The sequence below is a fragment of the Solea senegalensis genome, linkage group LG16 (genome assembly GCF_019176455.1).
Source record: "Solea senegalensis isolate Sse05_10M linkage group LG16, IFAPA_SoseM_1, whole genome shotgun sequence".
Lineage (NCBI taxonomy): Eukaryota > Metazoa > Chordata > Actinopteri > Pleuronectiformes > Soleidae > Solea > Solea senegalensis.
The window spans coordinates 21,557,233-21,577,262 of record NC_058036.1 but is presented as its reverse complement, the minus strand read 5'-3'; the positions used below and the strand labels follow the sequence as shown (position 1 = coordinate 21,577,262).

The window sequence follows — 20,030 nt, the reverse complement described above, 5'->3', positions numbered from 1 at the left end:
GCTGGATGATTGGAACATATTTACGTACCCAGAGGATGAATTCTGTTAACTTTGGCAACATTTAGAGGCCTCGAGAATTTATGTGAAATGCCTCAAGACAACAAAATTCATATCAACTGGAAGATGAATTTAAATGACTTTGGAGACCTGACTCTGACTTTTCTAGCAGCATAACCATGATGTTTGGGTTGCCTAGCTGTTTGATAGACACATATTTGTTGCTTTATGTATTATTTTTTGTGTTCATGTTTGAAAATGTCAATTATATACCAGTTTCAACACACCTGTATTTGAAAAAATGTGATATGCAATTAAAACAATACAAAATAATGTTGTTTTTTATAAATCCTATAACAACAGCGGTATTTGCAGCACAGTTTGCGGAAGAACACTTTTGTTAGACGTTTCTAACAAAAGCTATACGTATAGATTCAATTCTTAATTCAAAGCCGACTGACTACAATGACCACGCTGAGGACACTTGTCACTGCTTCAGAAACTCAGTCTGTAGTCATTGTTATCCATCAGTGATCTTATTTTACTGACATGGACAGACAGCCTGTGGAAAATGTCAATGCTTCTATTTCACATTCAGAAAAAAAAGGACTCACAATAACAGTGCAATGAATTCCCTTTGGATGATACAGAAAAGGTTTGAATGAACAACATATGAACAACTTTACAATAGTTTCCTAGTTATATTTCTCTGCTTCCTTCTTTCTTTCTTTCTTTCTTTCTGTCTTTCTTTTGCAAATGAATATTTAGACAATGCAATTCTGTAACAACATGAAAAAATAAAAGTAACACATAACACAGTGTTTTAAAATAGTTAGCAGTTATATAATAGTTAATGGTTGAAATAGTTTGGTTTGACTCTCAACACACGTCATTTGTGAAATACATCTATTTTTTATTTTGTAACTTTTTAATCACAGGTTGAAAACACAACAGCGCTGACCCAGCTCCAAAAGCAACGTTGATTGGTCGGTTTAACTGCCTGTCTGTCTGTGGGCGCGGTCTCTATCATGCCTCCCTCTCATTGGTCCGTTTCTCGCTTTGCCCTTTTCTTATTGGCCGCTCTCATGTCCGCTCTCGACAGAACAGGAAGAGATGTCAAGTGGCCGCCTGCCAGGTAAATAGTCACCAGAGGATGCTAGCTATGCCCATGTCACACGCGACAAAGGCACAGCAGCAAGTCCCGAATAACCGGAGCAAAGATGAAAGCACGCGCTTTATCGAGGACACTCAGGTATTTTGCTTTCCTTCCGAGACTTGTCTTCGCACTTTGTTACAGGGCGCGGCCTGCTGTCATTAGCTCGCTAGCTAACAACAGTGCTAACCTTGTGATAATAACTGCATTATCCACAGGCTGAAACGTCATAAGCCACGGAACGGGTCAGCAGCCAGTTGTTAGAACGACACTAACACCAAGCACTGACGTTTGGCGACAGTTCGCCGCGGTTACGAGGATAATGCTCAGGAAATGACTCAAGACCTGGGATTAGCTTGGAGTGTGTTTAGTACTTGTACACCGAGTACTGCTGTGTGTTCCGCATAATATCTGTAGTGGGATGCAGTCTTTAGTCATGATGAGCTTATGACAACACTGAGACACTGAGAGTGTCAGTTTCACATGTAAACAAAGCTTGACACAGTCTACACTTTCTGTTTGCTCATCTTCCTCAACTGAACCCAAAGTGTACTTTACAGTCATTACTTCAAAGTCATGCTCTGTGAATCATGTTATTTCCAGTCAATATTTCATCAGGTGCACATGTTGTTGACGAGCATGGCAGGCAGCGTTTCAGTCCAGGTACCTTTGCTATGGGTGATATTATTGTGAAACTCATGATTTTGCAGTGGTTGCTGTGTGTCTATTACCACTCAGTATGAAGTAGTGTACTCATAATCCAGGGACACAAATGTTTCCATTTACAATCATCTCACTTTTTCGCTGTAACTAATATAAACTGTCACTGATGTGTTCAGTATCTCTCGGGACACTGGCATTCAAAAGTTTGGATCCAGTCGTGGTAAAGTCGCAGAAATGAGCAGGCGTTAGTTGTTGTGACTGTCCTTTTACTGTCTGTACTTTAAGTTACTGTTTAGAAACCAAAACTGAACACTTTGTGGTAACTGTGTTGACTCATGTTGCAGGCATGTTTCTATTGAGATCAAATCATGAATCAGTGTTGAATGTGTGTGTGGCAGGTAGTTGGTTTCAGGTTGTCAGGCTAAAGCATCCGTCAAAAAGACATGAAAATATTTTCTCAAAGAGAGAGACATGGTTTTGCTTCCATCTCAGTGGTTTTATGAACAACTTCATTTCAGACTGTAGTCAGTAACTTTTAAATGTGAGCAAATGTCAGTTACATTCAAATCTGTGTCAAATGAGTCCACACAATGCTGATTAAGCCCATCAGCTCCTCATGACTATCTCTGTGTTTCTCAATATTGTGGTGTTTTGATCTCATGTTGTTTGATGCCTTTCCTGTGCTGCACACAGCAAGTGATTTGTTTAATGTCTAGACAGGCGGAGGCAACTGTGGCTTGTTGCATTCACCTAAAAAAGAGCCTGTTTTCTGAATTAAGGAGAATTGTTTCCCTGAAAATAATTTTGCCTCTGTTTTTATTGGGTGGGTTTATAAATTGACTTCATATCGATATTTATTTGGAAAATCTGATGTTGATCCATAAAACCCTTGATCCAGCGATACCCACCCCTAGTTTGTATTTTTTCAATTATTCCCTCCTGGAAAACTTGGTTCAACGGGGTTTGAGATACTGGACATGACTCACTAAAGGTATTCACAGGTTTGACACACTGTAACCAGTAACTTGGGAGTTGTCCTCCGTGCTGGACAGACGGTGTTACTTTGGACTTTATACTCGTCTGTTGGCTCCCAACCCAGGGCGCAAGAGTTTTTAAATGTTGTTTTTTGCTGAATGCAATGCTCAGTTTTTGTGAAATGTGGGTTTTTATGCTAATGATGATCAACCTTACTTTATGTTATGAGATAATTCATGCTGGGATATGGTGTTATGCAAATAAGCTTTTATTATATAAGTAATAAGTAATTATTGAGTGGCATAATGCCTAAAGCCCTGCTGCTATGTATTATTGTTTATTGGCATGTCTGACATGTGGCTGTTGCAGTTGTAGACATCAGACTGAGAGCCTGTAGCCATGGATGGACATGTGGCCAAAAACAATGAAAGCACCTTCCCCAGCGTCTTGGATCTCGATGACTTTCTCACCAAGCACGACTCAAACTTCATCTGGCTCCTCGCTGGTAAGTGCTCGGCTCTGCGTCTGTGCTTGTGGGAAAACATCCAGAACATGTCAAGTACAAATGTTGCTGGCTGAGCAGACTGTTGCAGTTATGGTCGCAAGTCACTCTTTCCAATGTATCTTCATTAGATATCTAATTAGTGCAGAGTAAGTTAGTTAATGACCTTGACTTTTAGATTTATTGGGTTTATTTCACACAAGTTCTCATCTAGGCTGTTGCATTTACGAAAGCAAGCAGTCGAAACTGTTACAGGTGGAGTGAGTCTGTGAGTCAGAGAAGCAGCAGAATTATTTCTCACCATTACTCAGAAGAGCTACAGCTTCATTCATTCATTCATTCATTTATTTATTTCACCTCATGACCAATTGTCCTCTGCAGTTGGGTCACTGTCTTTTTCCTGAAATAACATTTTGTTTTTGTTGAGTATGCCACATAAAGATTAAAAGCTGTTGTTCCGCTCTCTTTCTCTAATTCTAATTCTCATGCATCATGTTTGGCCCTTTAATTAATCACACTTTTCATTGACAGCCCTAGTATTACTGTGATTAATATTGAATGTGTTCTAGTATGGTTGTTTCTTGCTGAGCTGTATTTAACATCTTCTTCAACTGACTGACATCATTTCATGTGTGTTTTTTTCCTCCCCTTTCAGCCACCATTCTGTCCTGTGGATGGATCATCTATTTAACTTATTACAACTCCCGCAACATCGGCCTCATCCTCACCCTCATCATCAACAGACTGTACAAGGATGGCTACATTCACATCGGTACGTTTTGCCAGAAGGACTTAACTCAGCCTCCTGAATATTTCATAACCAGCCAGGTTCCCTCAGTGTTTATCTCCACGGAGCCTGAACAGCAAACTGCACCAACACCATATCACATTTCTCCACATAAGTGACGTGGGAATTCATTTATAAAGCACCTTGAAGCCACAAATTCAGTAGAGGAATTTAAGAAAAGTTTACGAGGCCAGCGCTAATTTTTGGAAGTAAACAGGAGCAGAAATCTTTATAATCTCCAGATGAATTTCTGAGTACATTTTCCAGACAGAATTTGTTTTTCTTTTTGAAACCAGTTTGGGACAAATTCTTTTTACAAGGAGGCCCAACCAAAATAAGGTTGAGCTTCATTTCCTGTCTTCAGTCAGACAGCAGAAAAGTCAATAATACCACAAACAGGCCACCGTAATTACAGTTGAATCAGTCGGGACGTGTAGTCGTTCTTTTGACATGAACATAATTAAAGCAGAGGACGACGATGTCGACAGCAGAAAGGATTCATTAAAGGAAATCATGTTTTTTCTTTTCTTTCTCTTCTTTCTTTTTCTTTCCTCAATGATGTGAGCGAGCGAGAGAAAAGATGAATACACACACGGTGGTGCTTTTTATTTTCATCACGGCTGCACAGATACATTTTCTCATTTTCACTTGGTTTGTCAACTTTAATTCAAACCACTGTCGTCAAACTCAAACACTGTAAGGCTTCAATTTACCAGGGCCGAACGATTTATTGGAAATGTCTAATTGAGATTTTAATTTGCGACATCAAAACATTAACTACATTATATTCTATTACAACGATGATAGATCCTTTAAAAATGTGAATATAGGTTATAGGAATATTTAGGAGTCCAGCCTAAATATCACCTGCTCCTTCCCCCCAGGCTCCTTCTCTTTCTCTGTGCTGTCAGGAAAAATCATGTTCAGAGATGTCTACTTCATCAACCAAGACATGTCTATCAGGTAACGTGCCTCGTTACACATGCTCTTCCTCCTCTGTCGCTCCATATTCTGACCTCACAGCTTAGTTTGTAACATTTTGTTTGTCTGTGTAACAGGATACAGGACGGCTTCCTCATCTTTCGTTGGTGGAAAAAGTATAACCCAAAGCAGAAACAGCATGGTGAGCTGACTGCGATTACTCCTTTGAGACAGTAAAATAAAACTGTGAATAATTCACTGATCAACTGAACTGACAGGATTGTAATTAGCCTGCCGTTTATGGGTGGATCATTTTTCTTGTTCTTGGATTATTTGGAGCAGTAGCTTGCATCAAATGGTGTTAAATTGAGCTCACTTAAATGAGAGAGTTTGTCACATAGAAATACTTAAATAAAACTATAAAATAACTTCATAAATAATGAGATTATGGATGGAAACATGAACAGATGCCCTGGGGATGATGTGTTTCATGGTATCTCGCTTGTCATTTCTTCACCAGACCCCAAGGCAGAGACCAGGCTTTACGTGACAGTCAACGGCTTTGAGTTTCACGTCTACAACCGCACCGACCTCTACGCCCGCCTGCAGGAGACCTTCGGACTTGACCCCACACTCATTACGCCTAATAAAGATGAGGAGAGGGGACGTGAAGACGGAAGCAAGACCCTGGAAAGGTACAGCCAAGGCTTCACCGAGTTGTTTTTTGTATTTTAAAATGTTAGGCTTTGTAGTAGTGTTGTACTAATGTCTTCTGGTCCTGATTTAGTGTGGACATCAAAGCAGAGAGTCCAGAACCCACGTCGTCTTGGCGCTCCCTCATTCCTGTCATCAAAGTTAACATCAGCACTGTAAGTAACTCACACTAATTTAACATGACATAGAATTCAGTGAGTTGGGGTTTGGGGAAGGAAGCAACGATTTCAGATTTAGAAATGTCTCAATGTTGATCCACATGGTCAGGCCTCACTCCGTGTGTTTGCTCATCGTTAGGGTCGCTTGGCATTCGGGAACCATTACCTCCCACAGACTCTGTGTGTGAACTTTGAGGATGCCTTCCTGACGTACGCCACCAAGCCTCCATCCAGCCACCTGGACCAGTACATGCACATCGTCAAAGGCTCACTGGAAAACGTCCGCGTCATGCTTGTTCCAAGTCCACGCTACCTGGGCTTGCAGAATGATGAGTGAGTCCAGCTCATATGTGTTTCTCTGTAAAATCCTCTTTTTATAAAGAGTTTGCTGTTTCACTTTAAAATGATGTTTATTTCAAAGAAATGGCAAAATAGATGAAACTAGAGGGCACCTGAACCTCTTTTGCAATGTACATACATCTATAGGATTTTTCTTATTTATGTTATGATTGCATTTCGATATATATGTGTATATATGTGTATATACATATATATATATATGTGTGTGTGTATATATATACATATGTATATATAATTGCATTTTCAAACAAAGTAATTAGGGCTGGGTGATACGGACAAAAAAATATTATATATATATATATATATATATATATATATATATATATATATATATATTTATTTATATTGATATATTTTTAATATGATTTTTTTTGTCCGTATCACCCAGCCCTAATTACTTTGTTTGAAAATGCAACTTCAACACACAAGGAAACAACACTATCAACATTACCCCTGTGCAGGGGTTATGCATAATGTAACTGACTCTATAATGTGTTTTTTATGCATTCAAAGCAAATTTTGCAACTTCTAACACCATCGTTTTTCACAGTATGCCTTTTTCAGAACTTCCTCCAAAATGTTTCTCGTGATAAAGTTCTTGGCTGAGGAATAATAACTTGGAAATGTCCCTTGCTCGTCATGTTTTAAGCATGCTGTAATATCTGCAGGAAAGGAGCTTATTATACAGCTTAAAATGGATAATTCAGTGAACTCTCTCTCTCTCTGTTTTTGCCTATTTACATTGTTATATATTATGCATGGCATGAATCTTAAACACAGTCAGACACGGTACTAGTTCCGTATTTCTATGTTTATTCGAACCAACTGTTTGTGCTACAGGTATAAAGACTTAAAGTTTTTCTGCTTTTTAATCCGTTTATTGCACGACTGCAGCCACTTTGCTGAATGTGGAAGCTGCTGCCTTTTTAAAGGTTAAGTCTATTGGATATAGTGTAGACAAAAAGGTCAGGGTCTATGGGCCTGAACTTGGCATTTTTGATACCAACATTTTGGCAGAATGATTTAAGTGGCAAATTTACCAGAGAGGCGAAGCCATAAACCATCATTCTCCACTCAAGTGAATGAAATTAAGTTAAAGACTCCCTCTATAAAGAAATACTTGTAGACATTAGTGTTTCTACCTCTAGCAGTCCATGAATACTGAATTATTTATTGGATTTGTTGAAAGCCATAACATGTAAAAAAATTGAAACCGAGTGTCCTTATGCTAGGGTGAATGCTGACTGAATATTTAATAGTTACATGTTTTGGTACCAAACTGTTGTTTTTCTGTAGAATAGACTGTAAAGGTCATAGTTATAATGAAAATCTGATTTGTGTTAAGTTAATTTGTGTGTGTTTTGTTTTCTAGACCTCCCAGACTAATGGGTGAAGGCTTTGTGGTCATGCAGTCCAATGATGTTGACATCTATTATTACCAAGATGAACCTGGTATATACACATGCACACAAATAATGATGATCTTCTTTGAAGTGACTGTGTTTGTGTTTACGATTCTCTGCTCTTCATGACTTCATTTGTTAGAAAAAAAAATATGAATGTGTTTGAATAGCAGTGACTGACTGAAGACAACCATGTGCAACATGTCAACCACTAACCACTCTAATAAAGTAGTTATTTGATTTCACTCTTGTTAGCAAGGCTTTGCCTGTGCATGCGCTGGTGTGACATCTGTTATTGTGTGTCTGTGTTTGCAGGCCTGGTCCCTGTGGAGCAGGAGAATGTAGAGGAGGCGGAAACATGCAGTGAGGAAGACAAGCTCCAGGATTTGCCTCCATGCTGGGGATTGGATATTGTCTGTGGTAAAGGAACCGACTTCAACTACGGTCCTTGGGCCGATCGCCAGAGGTGTGTGTGTGTGTGTGTGTGTGTGTCAAACACAAAGAAATTCTTATGTTATTGCTGTGAAAATCTGGACAAAAAAAACAAATGAAACTTTGGTTATACAATTTTAATCGTCAGCCAGGAAACTAACTAAACAGCTTCAATCATTGTGATGGTTAAATGACTTGTTTTATGGGGAGATTTTTTTTTTTATGACATTTGCCAAAGAAAACATGTTTCAGCATCCGGTAACACTCAGAGATGCTAGTGATAGTGTTATTTTAGACGTTCATCATGGCAGAGGTGGCGAATAAGAAGCAGTGAAAACTGTTGTTGGAGGAAGCGAGGAAGAGGAAACGACTGTCTGTGTAAACATTGGACCTGCTCCATTGACAATAAATGCACAACAGTAGCGAAAAGGCTGTTTTTAAGTCTCTTTTTAAAAAAAGTTCTGCTTTAAAAGAAAAAAAAAGGAAAGCTTTTAAAAATACAGCCTTGCATTTACACGGTATTTGTGGTGTTCTCTCTCTCCTCAGGGACTGTCTGTGGAAGTTCTTCCTTCCTGCTGACTACCAGGCCATGAAAGTGACAGAGGTCGCCCAGCCAGGAAAACCCAGGCAGATTCAGGCCTTTGAGCTGCGGATGAACATTATTGCTGACGCCACCATCGATCTGCTTTTTACCAAAAATAGGGTAACTCTAGCTTTTCCTCTTATGTTCCTTTCTTTTTCTCCTGCTCTTTTTTTTTCTTTTTTCCATCTTCCTTGCCAAAACATTTGATCTTTCTCCCTCTCCCCGCTGCTCCCTTTGTCTTTGTGCCTCATCGTGTTTTTAGCTGTTGATATTGGTTCATGTTTTATGCTTTTTCAAATGTTCTTCCTGTAGCTGTGCAGGGATTTTCACAAAGCTAAGCATGTGACGTGCATACTGAATAACAACGCAAATGCATATTTAATACAAACATAAAACAGCTTGATTCAGGGAAGGTTTGTCATTTTATTACCCTCTTTGAACCTATTTTTGTTCAGACTAGGTTCCATTCTTTGATTTCTCAGGCAGGAAGGTGGCCTCTATAATAATTTGACAGCTTATATGATTTATCTGTCCCCCCCATCCCCCCCTCCTGCTTTGTGTTCATCCCTGTTACTAGGAAACCAATGCCATCCATGTGAATGTAGGTGCTGGCTCCTATTTGGAAGTCAACATTCCCATGACTGTAGGAGAGAACGGTACGTGTATGTGTGTGTGTGTGTGTGTGTGTGTGTTTCACAAAAAATAATTCATGGAAACATCTTATTCATATTGAAAAATTCATCTGTGCAACAGTTTTCTCAGTCTTTTGGTTATAACACATGTATAATAATGACTGAAGGTTGACTCTCTGAAGAACTGTTTCATTAAAAGTGTTTTCTTTATGATCATGGTACGGTGAATTGGTCTGCACTATATATTTTCATTGAAATGTAGCTGGTGTTTGGATTACCAGCTGTTTCCTCTGCAGTCTATAGGAGTGACTGTGTATCCAGAGGTAGAAAAGTTAGTGGTTTGGTCCCCATTGAACTGCCTTTGTTCTCCATTGTTCTGCATTTGCTGTGTAAACATGTTTGTTGGAATCTCTTAAAGTTGCGACTAAACCGGGTTGCTACCTGTGGTTCTGTTAGGTATGTACTGTATGTACTGTAGGTGAAGTGAGCTTAAATTCAATATTAAACTTTGAGTATTGAAGAAGAAAGATCACATGAAACTGTCATTAAATATAAAGTGCTATCTAGAAACCCCTGAACTCAGAGAATAGCCACAGTCTCACTACCGATGGAGAGATATATGCAGTCATTTATCACATTGAGGGGATATTATTTAATCAGTCATCAGTCACTGCTCTCCTCTGTTCCTAGAAATGTAGTTAGGATAAGAGGCTTTTGAGGTTTTGCTCGTAAATGACATTATTTGAAAGAAGACGGCCACAGCTTTGGATTCTTAGAAGTGATGGCTCTGCATTTGTGCTGGTGTCTTCTGCCCTCAGGCTACTCTCCCACCATCAAAGGTCAGCTGCTTCATGTGGATGCCACCAGCAGCATGCTGTACAGGACTCTCCTGGAAGCTGAGATGTTAGCGGTAAGTAGCAGGCACTGGTGCTTCAGTAGACTTTATTTTGGAGAGAAGTTTAAAGTTAAAGTTATTAACTGATTTCATATACATATGTTTATTGCCCTGCTTTGCCACGAGTCAAACCCTGTCCTGCCTACTTTAATGCAGTTCCATGTGATAGCAAGTTATCCTCGGGTGTGGAACATGCCTCAGTCGTGGCAATGTGAGATCGAGGTTTACAAGGCCACTTACCACTTCATCTACGCTCAGAAAAACTTCTTCACTGGTAAATCTTTCAGCAAATTTGGTTGGATTTGGTTGGAAATGACAGTAAGTTAATAGAACACAATCAACTCTTTAATGATTGTTGTATTTCTTTAGATCTGATCCAGGACTGGGCGAGTGACAGTGCCCCAGACATCTACTCCTTTGTGCCCTATTCCTGGAAATTCAAAGTCCTCTTCCACCAGTTTGAGATGATCTGGGCAGCAAACCAGCACAACTGGATTGACTGTTCCACCAAACAGCAGGAGAATGGTAAGTGGCTCCTCTACAGGCTTTCACTGTACTTATATACTTATATATAACCTATGTATCTATGTATGTATGTATGTATGTACTGTAAGATGCAAGATGATGATTTTGCTAAAATTCACCATGGTCAAGAAAATGAGTAAGACAGAAGTTTAGTGTAATGAATATTTAAGCATGAGATAATCCCATGTTTTTAGATTGTTTTTTATTGCATAACAATGTAAATAGATGCATGTAAATAATTTCCAGCTCATTTAGGAAACATACTGTTGTATATGTGTGTGTATATATATATATATATATATATATATATATATATATATATATATGTATGTATATATGTATATATATGTATATGTATATATATGTATATATATATATATATATATATGTGTATGTGTGTATATATATATATATATATATATATATATATGTGCGTGCGTGCGTGCGTGAGCTTAAAAAAGACGGGATCAATTTGTGGTGGTCAGTGTTTATTCTCTGGTGGCTCGCCACACATTGTTCAGTGTGTGGTTGCTTCAGTTGGTCAGGTCTAGGTTCAGTTTTTTTTGGGCTTGTTCCAAAATGACAATGCTCGGATTTATTGGGCTAAATTGGGGAAAGAATGGTTCACTGAGCATGATTCATCGTTTACACACATGGATTGGCCACCACTGAGTCCAGACCTTAACTCTGTTAATGAGAATCTTTGGGATGTGCTGGAAAAGACTTGACACAGTGGTCCAACCACATCATAAGTACAAGATGTTCGTACATCTCCTGTTGTGATTTGGCTCTATTCTATTAAAACTGATTTGGTTTTGAATTGATGAGATTAATCGCATGTCTGATTGTTCTTTCACAGTTTACCTGGCAGCGTGTGGGGAGACGCTCAATATAGACTTCACTTTGCCTTTCAATGAGTTTGTTCCAACCACCTGCCATACCCGCTTCAGCTTGAAGGTAAACCATGTGAAAATGATTTATTACAAGAACAGATAGAGCTGGATATTGAACTCATACTTTTGTGGTATATCGACCGAGCTTCGGGCTGGGTATCAATCTAGCACAGATTAAATGTGAGAGCAGAGAAGTGCTCTTTGTTTGACTGCAAGAAGACGACTGGGCTGGCTTAAACTGAAGGATTTTACTGTGTCATGAAAAACTGTTAAAACTGATTTCATAAAATTGGTAATAAAAGTATTGTTGAGGAAATTTTATTGAAGTCCAGATATTGATTGGATACCAGATACCACATTGAAAGCCATAAAACGGATGTCCAAAGATTGTCTTTATTTAGTTTGAGTGTAGTTGTAAGCAGTCTTTCCTTTGTGCATAGTATTTGTTCAGATACTGAATATTTTAATTTTGGTTCGATGTTTCTTTTTCCTTGGCTGCTTTTCTTATGCACCCACAGATGTGAAAACTGACACAACTATGAGTGTGTGTGTGGGTGTATGAATGTGTACATGCTTTGTCCACCTCAGGCAGAGGATACAGACATGCGACTGTCCCTGCCCGAGTGCCACCCAAGTCGCTACCCTCTTCTCACCCTGGCCAAAGACTACCAGAACATCAAGCTGCCACCAGACATGTTCATGCCTGGGGAGAATCAAAGTGCTCCACCTCCCAAACCCAGCAAGCCACGCTGGAGGAACATCACCCACGCTGAGTGAGTTAAACTGGCAAATGATTTCTTTATAGTGTGGGCAAAAAGTGAGAATATTAGCAAAGAGCAGGATGACTCACAATCCCAACACTGGCTCACATCAATGTTGAGGTAGGATGGAAATGTTCCCAGGCAGTAGATGGTAACTTCAAGAAAATGCACAACTGACCTTCACTGTTCTTGCTTGGTTTGGCTCAGTCGTTGCTGTGTACTGACTGTAAGTTACATTCAGTTACCTGCTTTTCTATTTAGTGTCCTCAGTTGTGTAACAAACAATGATATTATTTACTAAATGTTTAGGAATCTTTCATTTGGCAGTTCACTGCTATTCCTTTAAGTAACATGATCATTTATCAAGTTTAGAAGATAGACACAAGGAGATGGGCGATATTGAAGGTTAAATTCAATTTAAAAGAGAAACGTATCAAACTAGACAAAATGTGAACAATAAGGATTGGGATGACTCTTAATCCTTTCAGAACGAGTTGCAGAATTCTGATGGTATCACATGTGTATGTGTTGCACTGTCAGCATTGACTTCACATTGCATCACGCATCAAATTGCAATTGAATTTTCACTGAATCTTTCTGCCCTACTGTTAACTTAGTCTCTTCTTGTAGCTTGCACCAGTATTAAATTAGTAATTTTTCCATTACACCCATAATTATGCAGTACACCAGCTGAGAATCATATTTTGCAACCCTTTTGGGAAATATTGCAAAGCAGAGTCTATTTCCATATTGTAAGCAACATCCTGAAGTTCAGTGAAAGTTCACAGAGAGATGCTAAAGAACCGTGCATTGTGCAATGTGTACATGATAATTCAACACAGAGGTCATTTATAATGTAGAGCCCAGAGACAGAGATAGTGACGCAACACTGCACGAGACCCACTTACTCCCCTTGGATTCTACGACTGAAACTCTGTACGGGTCGTTGCCCTCTGTTCTGCAGAGAAATCAAGTGCAACCCATTCACTTTCTCTTGCCTTTTACTGTTTGTCCTTGAGTCAACTGTTCATAAAACAAATGATGAACTGGAAAATCCACTTGAAATGATGATAAATTCAGTGTTATGACTGTACCGTGTATTTGTTTTCTCTCTCAGAGCTGGCTGGGTGGATTGTTGGAGTGTCCCCAACTTCATGCTCATCATCGACTACACCTGGCATCCCATCTATCCCCAGAAGGCTGATGAGCAACTCAAGCAGTCATGTACGCCTGCTGCTTTTGTAGCAATTTTCTGCCGTTCTTTTAAAAATAAAGGCTATACTTGTAGTATGTGTGCAGAGTTTTGACTGTCTTTACCTTATTTAAGTTTTAAATAAACAGATCCAACCTTCTCGCTTTGTTCCTTAGTGTCTGAGATGGAGGAATCCATGCTGTCAGCTCTGCGCCCTCCTGAACACACGTCGGTACCCCACAATGCCCCGCCTCGCTTCAACACGTCATCTTCAGCTGCTCACGGCCGGCTGCCCACTGACCCCTCTGAACTGCCCCCTGACAGACTTCATGTGGAGATGGAAATGTCACCAGATTCTCAAATCATTCTCTATGGGCCTCTGCTCAGGGCACTGATTTCCATCAAGGTAAATAAATCAGTCAATTATAAACAATAATCAGAAAGTAATATTTATTTTTTGTTGTACGAGATACTGACAAATATTTAGCTCTGACTGAGTCATACTGAGACTTTCCCTTACTGATAACATGGCTGCCTGTCTGTCATTTGATATCAGATGTCGGTACTTGTTTGACCAGGATCTAACAGTGCTCATGATTGGCTGTCTGGAGACGAGATGGAAGGCAGGGCTTTTAGAAATGTGTGCGAGTGTCTTCGTTGTGTTTTAAGAGGTGTGTTGTGTTGGTGCTTGTTTAATGAATGAAGGTACAGTATGTCCAGAATGGAGGTGATTGTGTTAGGACAGCAGGAGGAAGCCCTGCCCTCTCTCAAAATGAATATCTGCTGTTGTATTTATATTTTAGTACTCACAGAACACTGGCATCGGTATTAGAAATTGGTATCGAAGTCCAGATATCGATACCTTATCAGATTTTTCAGATGAGATCAATACCCAGCCCTCCATGTCAGTACCTGATATAACCACACTTCTAAAACTTTGTAATTGCCTTGGTGTTTCTAACTTTACAATCCATCATACAACCTTCAAACTTCCTCTGCAACTTTTCCCCCAGGAGAACTATTTTGGTGAGGATGACATGTACACAGACTTTGAGGAGGTGGTGAGCAGCCCCGTCTTATCCACCTCGACCTCCTCGGGCCTCGGCTGGTCTCCTCTGGGCATGGAGGGTGGCGAGTGTAAAGAAACCTCAGACCTCCATCCTCTGGACCTGCGACCCTGGGACATCACTGTGCTCATCAACCTCTACAAAGTCCATGGCCGCCTGCCAATTGTAAGACTAACTGCCAGTGCTCAGTTTCATGGTTTGGCAGAGATGGAGAGATGCACAGCATCATATTTATCAAACATAACATCGCTGCAGTGTGAAAGACATTCAGATTTACATTAATACAGATATAGATGTTGACAGATAGACTTATTCATCATTAGATTTATTATTTTTATTTAAACCTTCAACTAATGCTCTTTAAATTGATGCGAGTGTTGTGATGATGAAAAATGCTACTTGTTTGTTTACATTCTCCTCTGCCTCCAGCACTGCAGCAGCGAGGGTCCCGAAGGTCCGTCCGGCTTCTTGGAGAGACTGTGCTTCGAGATGAAAAAGGGTTACAAGGAGACGATGCTTCAGCTGCTCCTGTCTCCCATTCACATCTTTGCCAGTGACAACTACCAGGTATGACATGACGACACCGCTGCTTACAGTGCAGACATTGTTTTACCCTTAAGCTTATTACCTTTTTATGAAAGCAAAAAGTAAAAAAGAATGTGCCTCTGAGCTTTGTGACAGCTGTACATGGTTGTCTCTGTCCTCTAGTACAGGAGTTTCCAAACATTTCAGACCCTGGCTCCTTGACTCGGAGACCCCTATTTTCCCTAAGGACATCATAGTGTTCCCTGTATTGCTGTAAATTAAACTAGAAGTGGTTATTTTATCCTCTGGAATAATGATAAATCGACTTGCTTAATGAGCAGAAATAGCTTCAGTTCTGTTTATCAGTGTTTGAGTGTAATCCAGGGCTTTGAAAATAACTGTCTGTTTCTTTTGAAGCATCATAATCTGGAGCTCACATTTGTGCTGTGTCCTGTTCTTTGTGTGTTTACAGCATGAGCCCAGTGAATACTGAGCAAGCAAAACTAAACTTTGCTTCATTTTCTACTGATGGTGTTTATTTTATTATTGACTAGTGTGTAGGCTTAGTGTAGCAGTTTAAAAAAAGACAACAAACATCACAAACATTTAATTGTTTGGGATTTATACAAGTCCCCAACTTCATCCCCTTTCTATGCCTCTTGCATGGAATCCTGACCCCTAGTTTGGGAACCTCTGCTCCAGTAGGACAACCAGCAAACTTTATTGCACTTTTTTGGACAGAAGGGAGAAAAGATTATGTTTCACCTCACCTAAATATTGCTTTTAGCAACGACAGATTAACTCTGCAGTTTCACCTCTCCCTTTCAAGGCGCTGATTTCAGCTGAATAAAATAAAACTGTGTGTGCGTGTGTGTGATATTTTGCCCACAGCGTCCCACAGCAGACGGGGTCTTGAGGGATGGTCACCTTAGTCTGTCTGGACTGCAGATGAGGGCCCACGCCATGTTCTCTGCTCAGGGTCTTCCTCTGGGCAGTGACACTCTGGAGTACGCTTGGCTCATTGACATGCAGGCTGGAGGGCTCACCGGCAGGGTCACTGTTCCACAGGTGTGTGTGTGTGTGTGTGACTGTGCGACTGTGCTAGGGTACAGGTTCACATACTGTATGTACATATATATATATATGTTATGTTATATATATGTTACAGATCTTTACATCAGCTGAGTGTGTGGTTATGTATTTTTATTTTAAAGCTTTCTAGTGTGAATCACCTGTATGACGCAGTAAAGTCCTGCAAGAAATTCTGCTCTGTGGCTTCTTGTGGTTTTTAGAGGCTCTGTGAGAGGAAATAGACATTTTATCATAATACCCTGTAGTGATTTTTTTAGTGACGCTGCAACATTATTTATATACCGTGTCCTTCATCTGAAAACGGGTTCTGTCAAGTAATACTATGGCATCTGACAAGAGGGTGCATTTGTGTGTATGCACGAGCAGCACAGGGGCAGGTGAGGGCAAGAAGCGTTTATCCTGTCAAACTGCTGAATAATTAGGTTTTTGAGGAGCTTCTTTGTATTTTTAGTCAGACCGACCTGTTTGCAGCCGTCTCACTTAACTAGCACAATGTTGCTGTTGCCTTTGTCTGTCTAAAACAAGTCACTTCCTGTGTGACACTAGATCTAAACACTGCTATTATAATATGTTTTAATATATTATAACATTTACATTACTTTATAAATAATAATAAACTTTGAATAATGTTTGTGTACTCTTTTTTTTCATTATATGCATTTTATTTGCACTAATTACCTTTATTGATGTTTTCTTTGTGTCTGTGTGACTCTCAGGTGGCGAGTATGATCGAGTGGGGCGAAACCTTTGTTTTCCACGTTGTTTCGCGGGAGTTTCAACTAGAACAGCCCAAGCCCTCCGTCCTCTGCCAGCACGGTGCTGACCGTCGTATCTGTGATGCCAAGGTACAAACGGACTGTACAGCACGACATGTTGCACAAACTCTAAGCCCCATGTTTTGATTCGTTTTGCTTTCTCTGCTGTAACTGCTGTAACTGCCTAGCTTTGTTTTGAGTGAGTCAGCAGCTGTGTGAGTCACACACATTGCAAGCCACTAAATTGGCTTGTTATCACTGAAATAGGCTTTTTTATGATATAAAAATAAGTCAGAACTGTTCGCTGTGAAACATCGATGTGGAAATTGTATCCGACAATAAAGGGAGACTACTGTATAAACCTTTCTGTAATGATGCATGACCAAGAAAAAAAATCACATTTTCACAGTTGGAGAACGCTAACACAAAACTACTGATCTCCCCAGCAGCCTTAGATAGTATACATACAATACACAACACAACACATTGATGCATGGGATAAAACCTGGGGAAAACAAGTCACAAAATGTCTCATTTTTATGGGAATACTAACAAGGATATTTTTAAATTCCGCCTGAGCGCTCTCATTACTTTCTGAAAACTGAGCAGCTGTGTCTGCAGGCTATGTCGAGGTTTGTTAAGCTCAGTCAGGCTTTACTGGCGATGGCTTCTTTGTAACCACAGGAAAGTTCCTAGTACTGAACAGTTGTTGTTTCTCAGATGAGCTGCCTGCCAGGTCACTGTCGCACATCAGAGGAGCTGAAGTACACCATGACACGACTGGCTGTAGATGCCGTTGACCTCTTCGTTGTTGAGCACGGCTGTGCTGCCAGTGTCAAAGTAATTAGCCAGAACTCATTTTGATCTTTTCTATTCAATACATTTCAGTTTCCGATCTTTCAGTTGCCGTTCCTTCTTCTTTCCTTAGACGGGCGTTATTCATGTCGCCAACTGCAATCTGCACAACCAGGCAGTGGGAGAGGGCATCAGTGCTGTGGTGCAGGACGTAAACATCCGACAGTACATCGAACAGCAGCAGCACAGTGACGCGACCAGGCTGCAGCCTGCCGGACAGGGTCAAGGTCCGGGGCAGCCGCTTGGTCTCGGTCAGCCACCTTTGCTGCGACGCTCTGTCTGGCTGGAGGCAGGTTCAGTCAACCTGAACCTCATCACAGCAGACGTTGCCTTGGCTGCCGACCACCCAGCCAAATGTGAAGTCCAGAGGCATTTTCTGGAACTACACGATGCCCAGAGCAAAAGGTAGACGGCTCCCACTGTCGTCATGTGTCGTTTCATCAGTGGCCACCTTTGTTCATCTATATTCACCTTTGAACTTGTTTTTAGGTTTAACACAATTTAAAACACAATTATGCAGTACAGGAGACACGTCTATATTTAGTTTATATATTTTCTGTTTCACACCTACATAGAGTGAGTCACCATGAGGCATTCAACTTGTAAAGAACACATACTGTACAGGAACAAAAACAAAGTCATACTTTTACAGTCATAGGCAGTGATTCAGCTCATAGTACAGTATGTGATATTATATTAAGCCTAATAATTAAGAATCTCATTAAGTGTCTGCAGGAGGCCATTACCAGTGCAGATGATTTTTTTTTACTTTCAGTTGGACATGAGTTGATTTGCTGTATGTGGATTCTGTTAAAGCTGACCACAGACGACCACTTGGCTTAAACTTGTCATTATGATGTTAGAGCTGTTAGTGCAATAGAAGAACGACCCTATGTGTCTTTATATCTATCCCCTATAACTCTTGCTCTCACTGTTGCTCTCCTGCCCCCTGGGACAGGGTTTTCACAGGGAAAATGGTGATTTTAAGATGCCAAGGAACTGTGTTATTCCCTTCTTTTGTTATTCAAAACACTACAGAGAATACCATTCACTCAATATCTCCATACCGGCGTGCTTAATATGATGCAACACTACAGAGGCTTTGGGAAAAGATGCCCGTGTCCTTACTTCTGTGATTTACTACTGCTGCGTCTTTGTGACAGTTACCAAACACAAAAGTTGTTGTTCTTGTTTTGTCCCTTCAAAAGAGCAATGATCAAATAATGATAAAAGCAAGACTTATAGAGTATATTATAACACCAGTCACTTGACAGGTGCATAAAATGTTCCTAGTTGTTAAATTTTACTGAGAAACAGCTATTACAACATTATAGCTCCAGTCCCTCACTACCTCTGAATAAAGTATGTTTTATTTCCTCAGACTCTGGTTCCTCTGGCCAGAAGAAGCTGGCATTCGCAACAAGCGCAACAGGAACCGCTGCGGCTGCCTCGGAGGCTGCAGGTTCTTTGGAGGCACCAACTTCGGCTTGGATTTCTTCAGGCTCGAAGAGCTGACACCGTCATCCTCATCTGCATTCTCCTCCTCCAGCTCTGACTCAGACATGTGTTATGGTCAGTCCTTGTTGCAGCCTGGGGAGTGGATCATCACAAAAGAGACACCCAAAGTGGATGGTATGGATTTACTCTGAAGTCTTATAGATTTCCTTATGTTGTCTAGAGTAATGGTTCTCTTCCAGCGGTTGCTGTAGGGGTTTCTTGCAGATCCTAAGTCAGACAAAGAAAGAATACTTAACACTTAAATTAAGGTTATTTTCTTTCTACTTGTCTAATCCGCCTAATATTTCTAAATGAAAATGCTAAATTTCATTATGTTATCTGCGCGTTTTCTCAGGGAGGGTTGTTGGTGTGAAAACAGACACGCACTCACCATGCCTGCCCCCTGAGCTGCCTGAGAGGAGGGCTCAGCAGCACCTTAGTCTCCAGGTGCCCCAGCGCTCCCACAGCTCTGCCTCCTCATCTGAAGAAAACAGTTCATCCAGTGCTGCGCTGCCCCTGCTGGCTGGAGAGAGGGACACTCCCTCACCGAGCACAGAGGAGCGCACGTTTCCCATGAACAGCAAAAGCCCCGCTGAGTGAGTAACGTACAGAAAGACGACTTATAGCTCATAAATCATTGATAATTGACTGTGTGTGTTTGTTACAGTCAGTTGTTGACTACCTATAGATGTT

At 40.4% G+C, this 20,030-nt stretch overlaps 1 protein-coding gene across 7 annotated transcripts in view; it reads left to right on the top strand.

Moving 5' to 3' along the window:
* The first annotated feature begins 1,109 nt into the window (after positions 1-1,109).
* kiaa1109 (KIAA1109 ortholog) overlaps positions 1,110-20,030 on the top strand; it is a 71,356-nt gene continuing 52,435 nt past the window's right edge. For all 7 annotated transcript variants that reach the window (XM_044047954.1, XM_044047953.1, XM_044047951.1 and 4 more), the window contains exons 1-27: positions 1,110-1,249; positions 3,158-3,293; positions 3,946-4,062; positions 4,962-5,040; positions 5,136-5,200; positions 5,519-5,693; positions 5,786-5,867; positions 6,010-6,203; positions 7,603-7,682; positions 7,949-8,099; positions 8,612-8,768; positions 9,226-9,304; positions 10,099-10,190; positions 10,332-10,449; positions 10,545-10,700; positions 11,560-11,657; positions 12,182-12,366; positions 13,472-13,578; positions 13,723-13,952; positions 14,560-14,778; positions 15,043-15,180; positions 16,030-16,206; positions 16,947-17,075; positions 17,706-17,825; positions 17,914-18,245; positions 19,222-19,472; positions 19,693-19,933. In XM_044047954.1, coding sequence (XP_043903889.1) covers positions 3,188-3,293; positions 3,946-4,062; positions 4,962-5,040; positions 5,136-5,200; positions 5,519-5,693; positions 5,786-5,867; positions 6,010-6,203; positions 7,603-7,682; positions 7,949-8,099; positions 8,612-8,768; positions 9,226-9,304; positions 10,099-10,190; positions 10,332-10,449; positions 10,545-10,700; positions 11,560-11,657; positions 12,182-12,366; positions 13,472-13,578; positions 13,723-13,952; positions 14,560-14,778; positions 15,043-15,180; positions 16,030-16,206; positions 16,947-17,075; positions 17,706-17,825; positions 17,914-18,245; positions 19,222-19,472; positions 19,693-19,933 — 3,878 coding nt within the window. In that variant the 5' untranslated portion in view covers positions 1,110-1,249; positions 3,158-3,187. The remainder of the gene's footprint in view (positions 1,250-3,157; positions 3,294-3,945; positions 4,063-4,961; positions 5,041-5,135; positions 5,201-5,518; positions 5,694-5,785; positions 5,868-6,009; positions 6,204-7,602; positions 7,683-7,948; positions 8,100-8,611; positions 8,769-9,225; positions 9,305-10,098; positions 10,191-10,331; positions 10,450-10,544; positions 10,701-11,559; positions 11,658-12,181; positions 12,367-13,471; positions 13,579-13,722; positions 13,953-14,559; positions 14,779-15,042; positions 15,181-16,029; positions 16,207-16,946; positions 17,076-17,705; positions 17,826-17,913; positions 18,246-19,221; positions 19,473-19,692; positions 19,934-20,030) is intronic.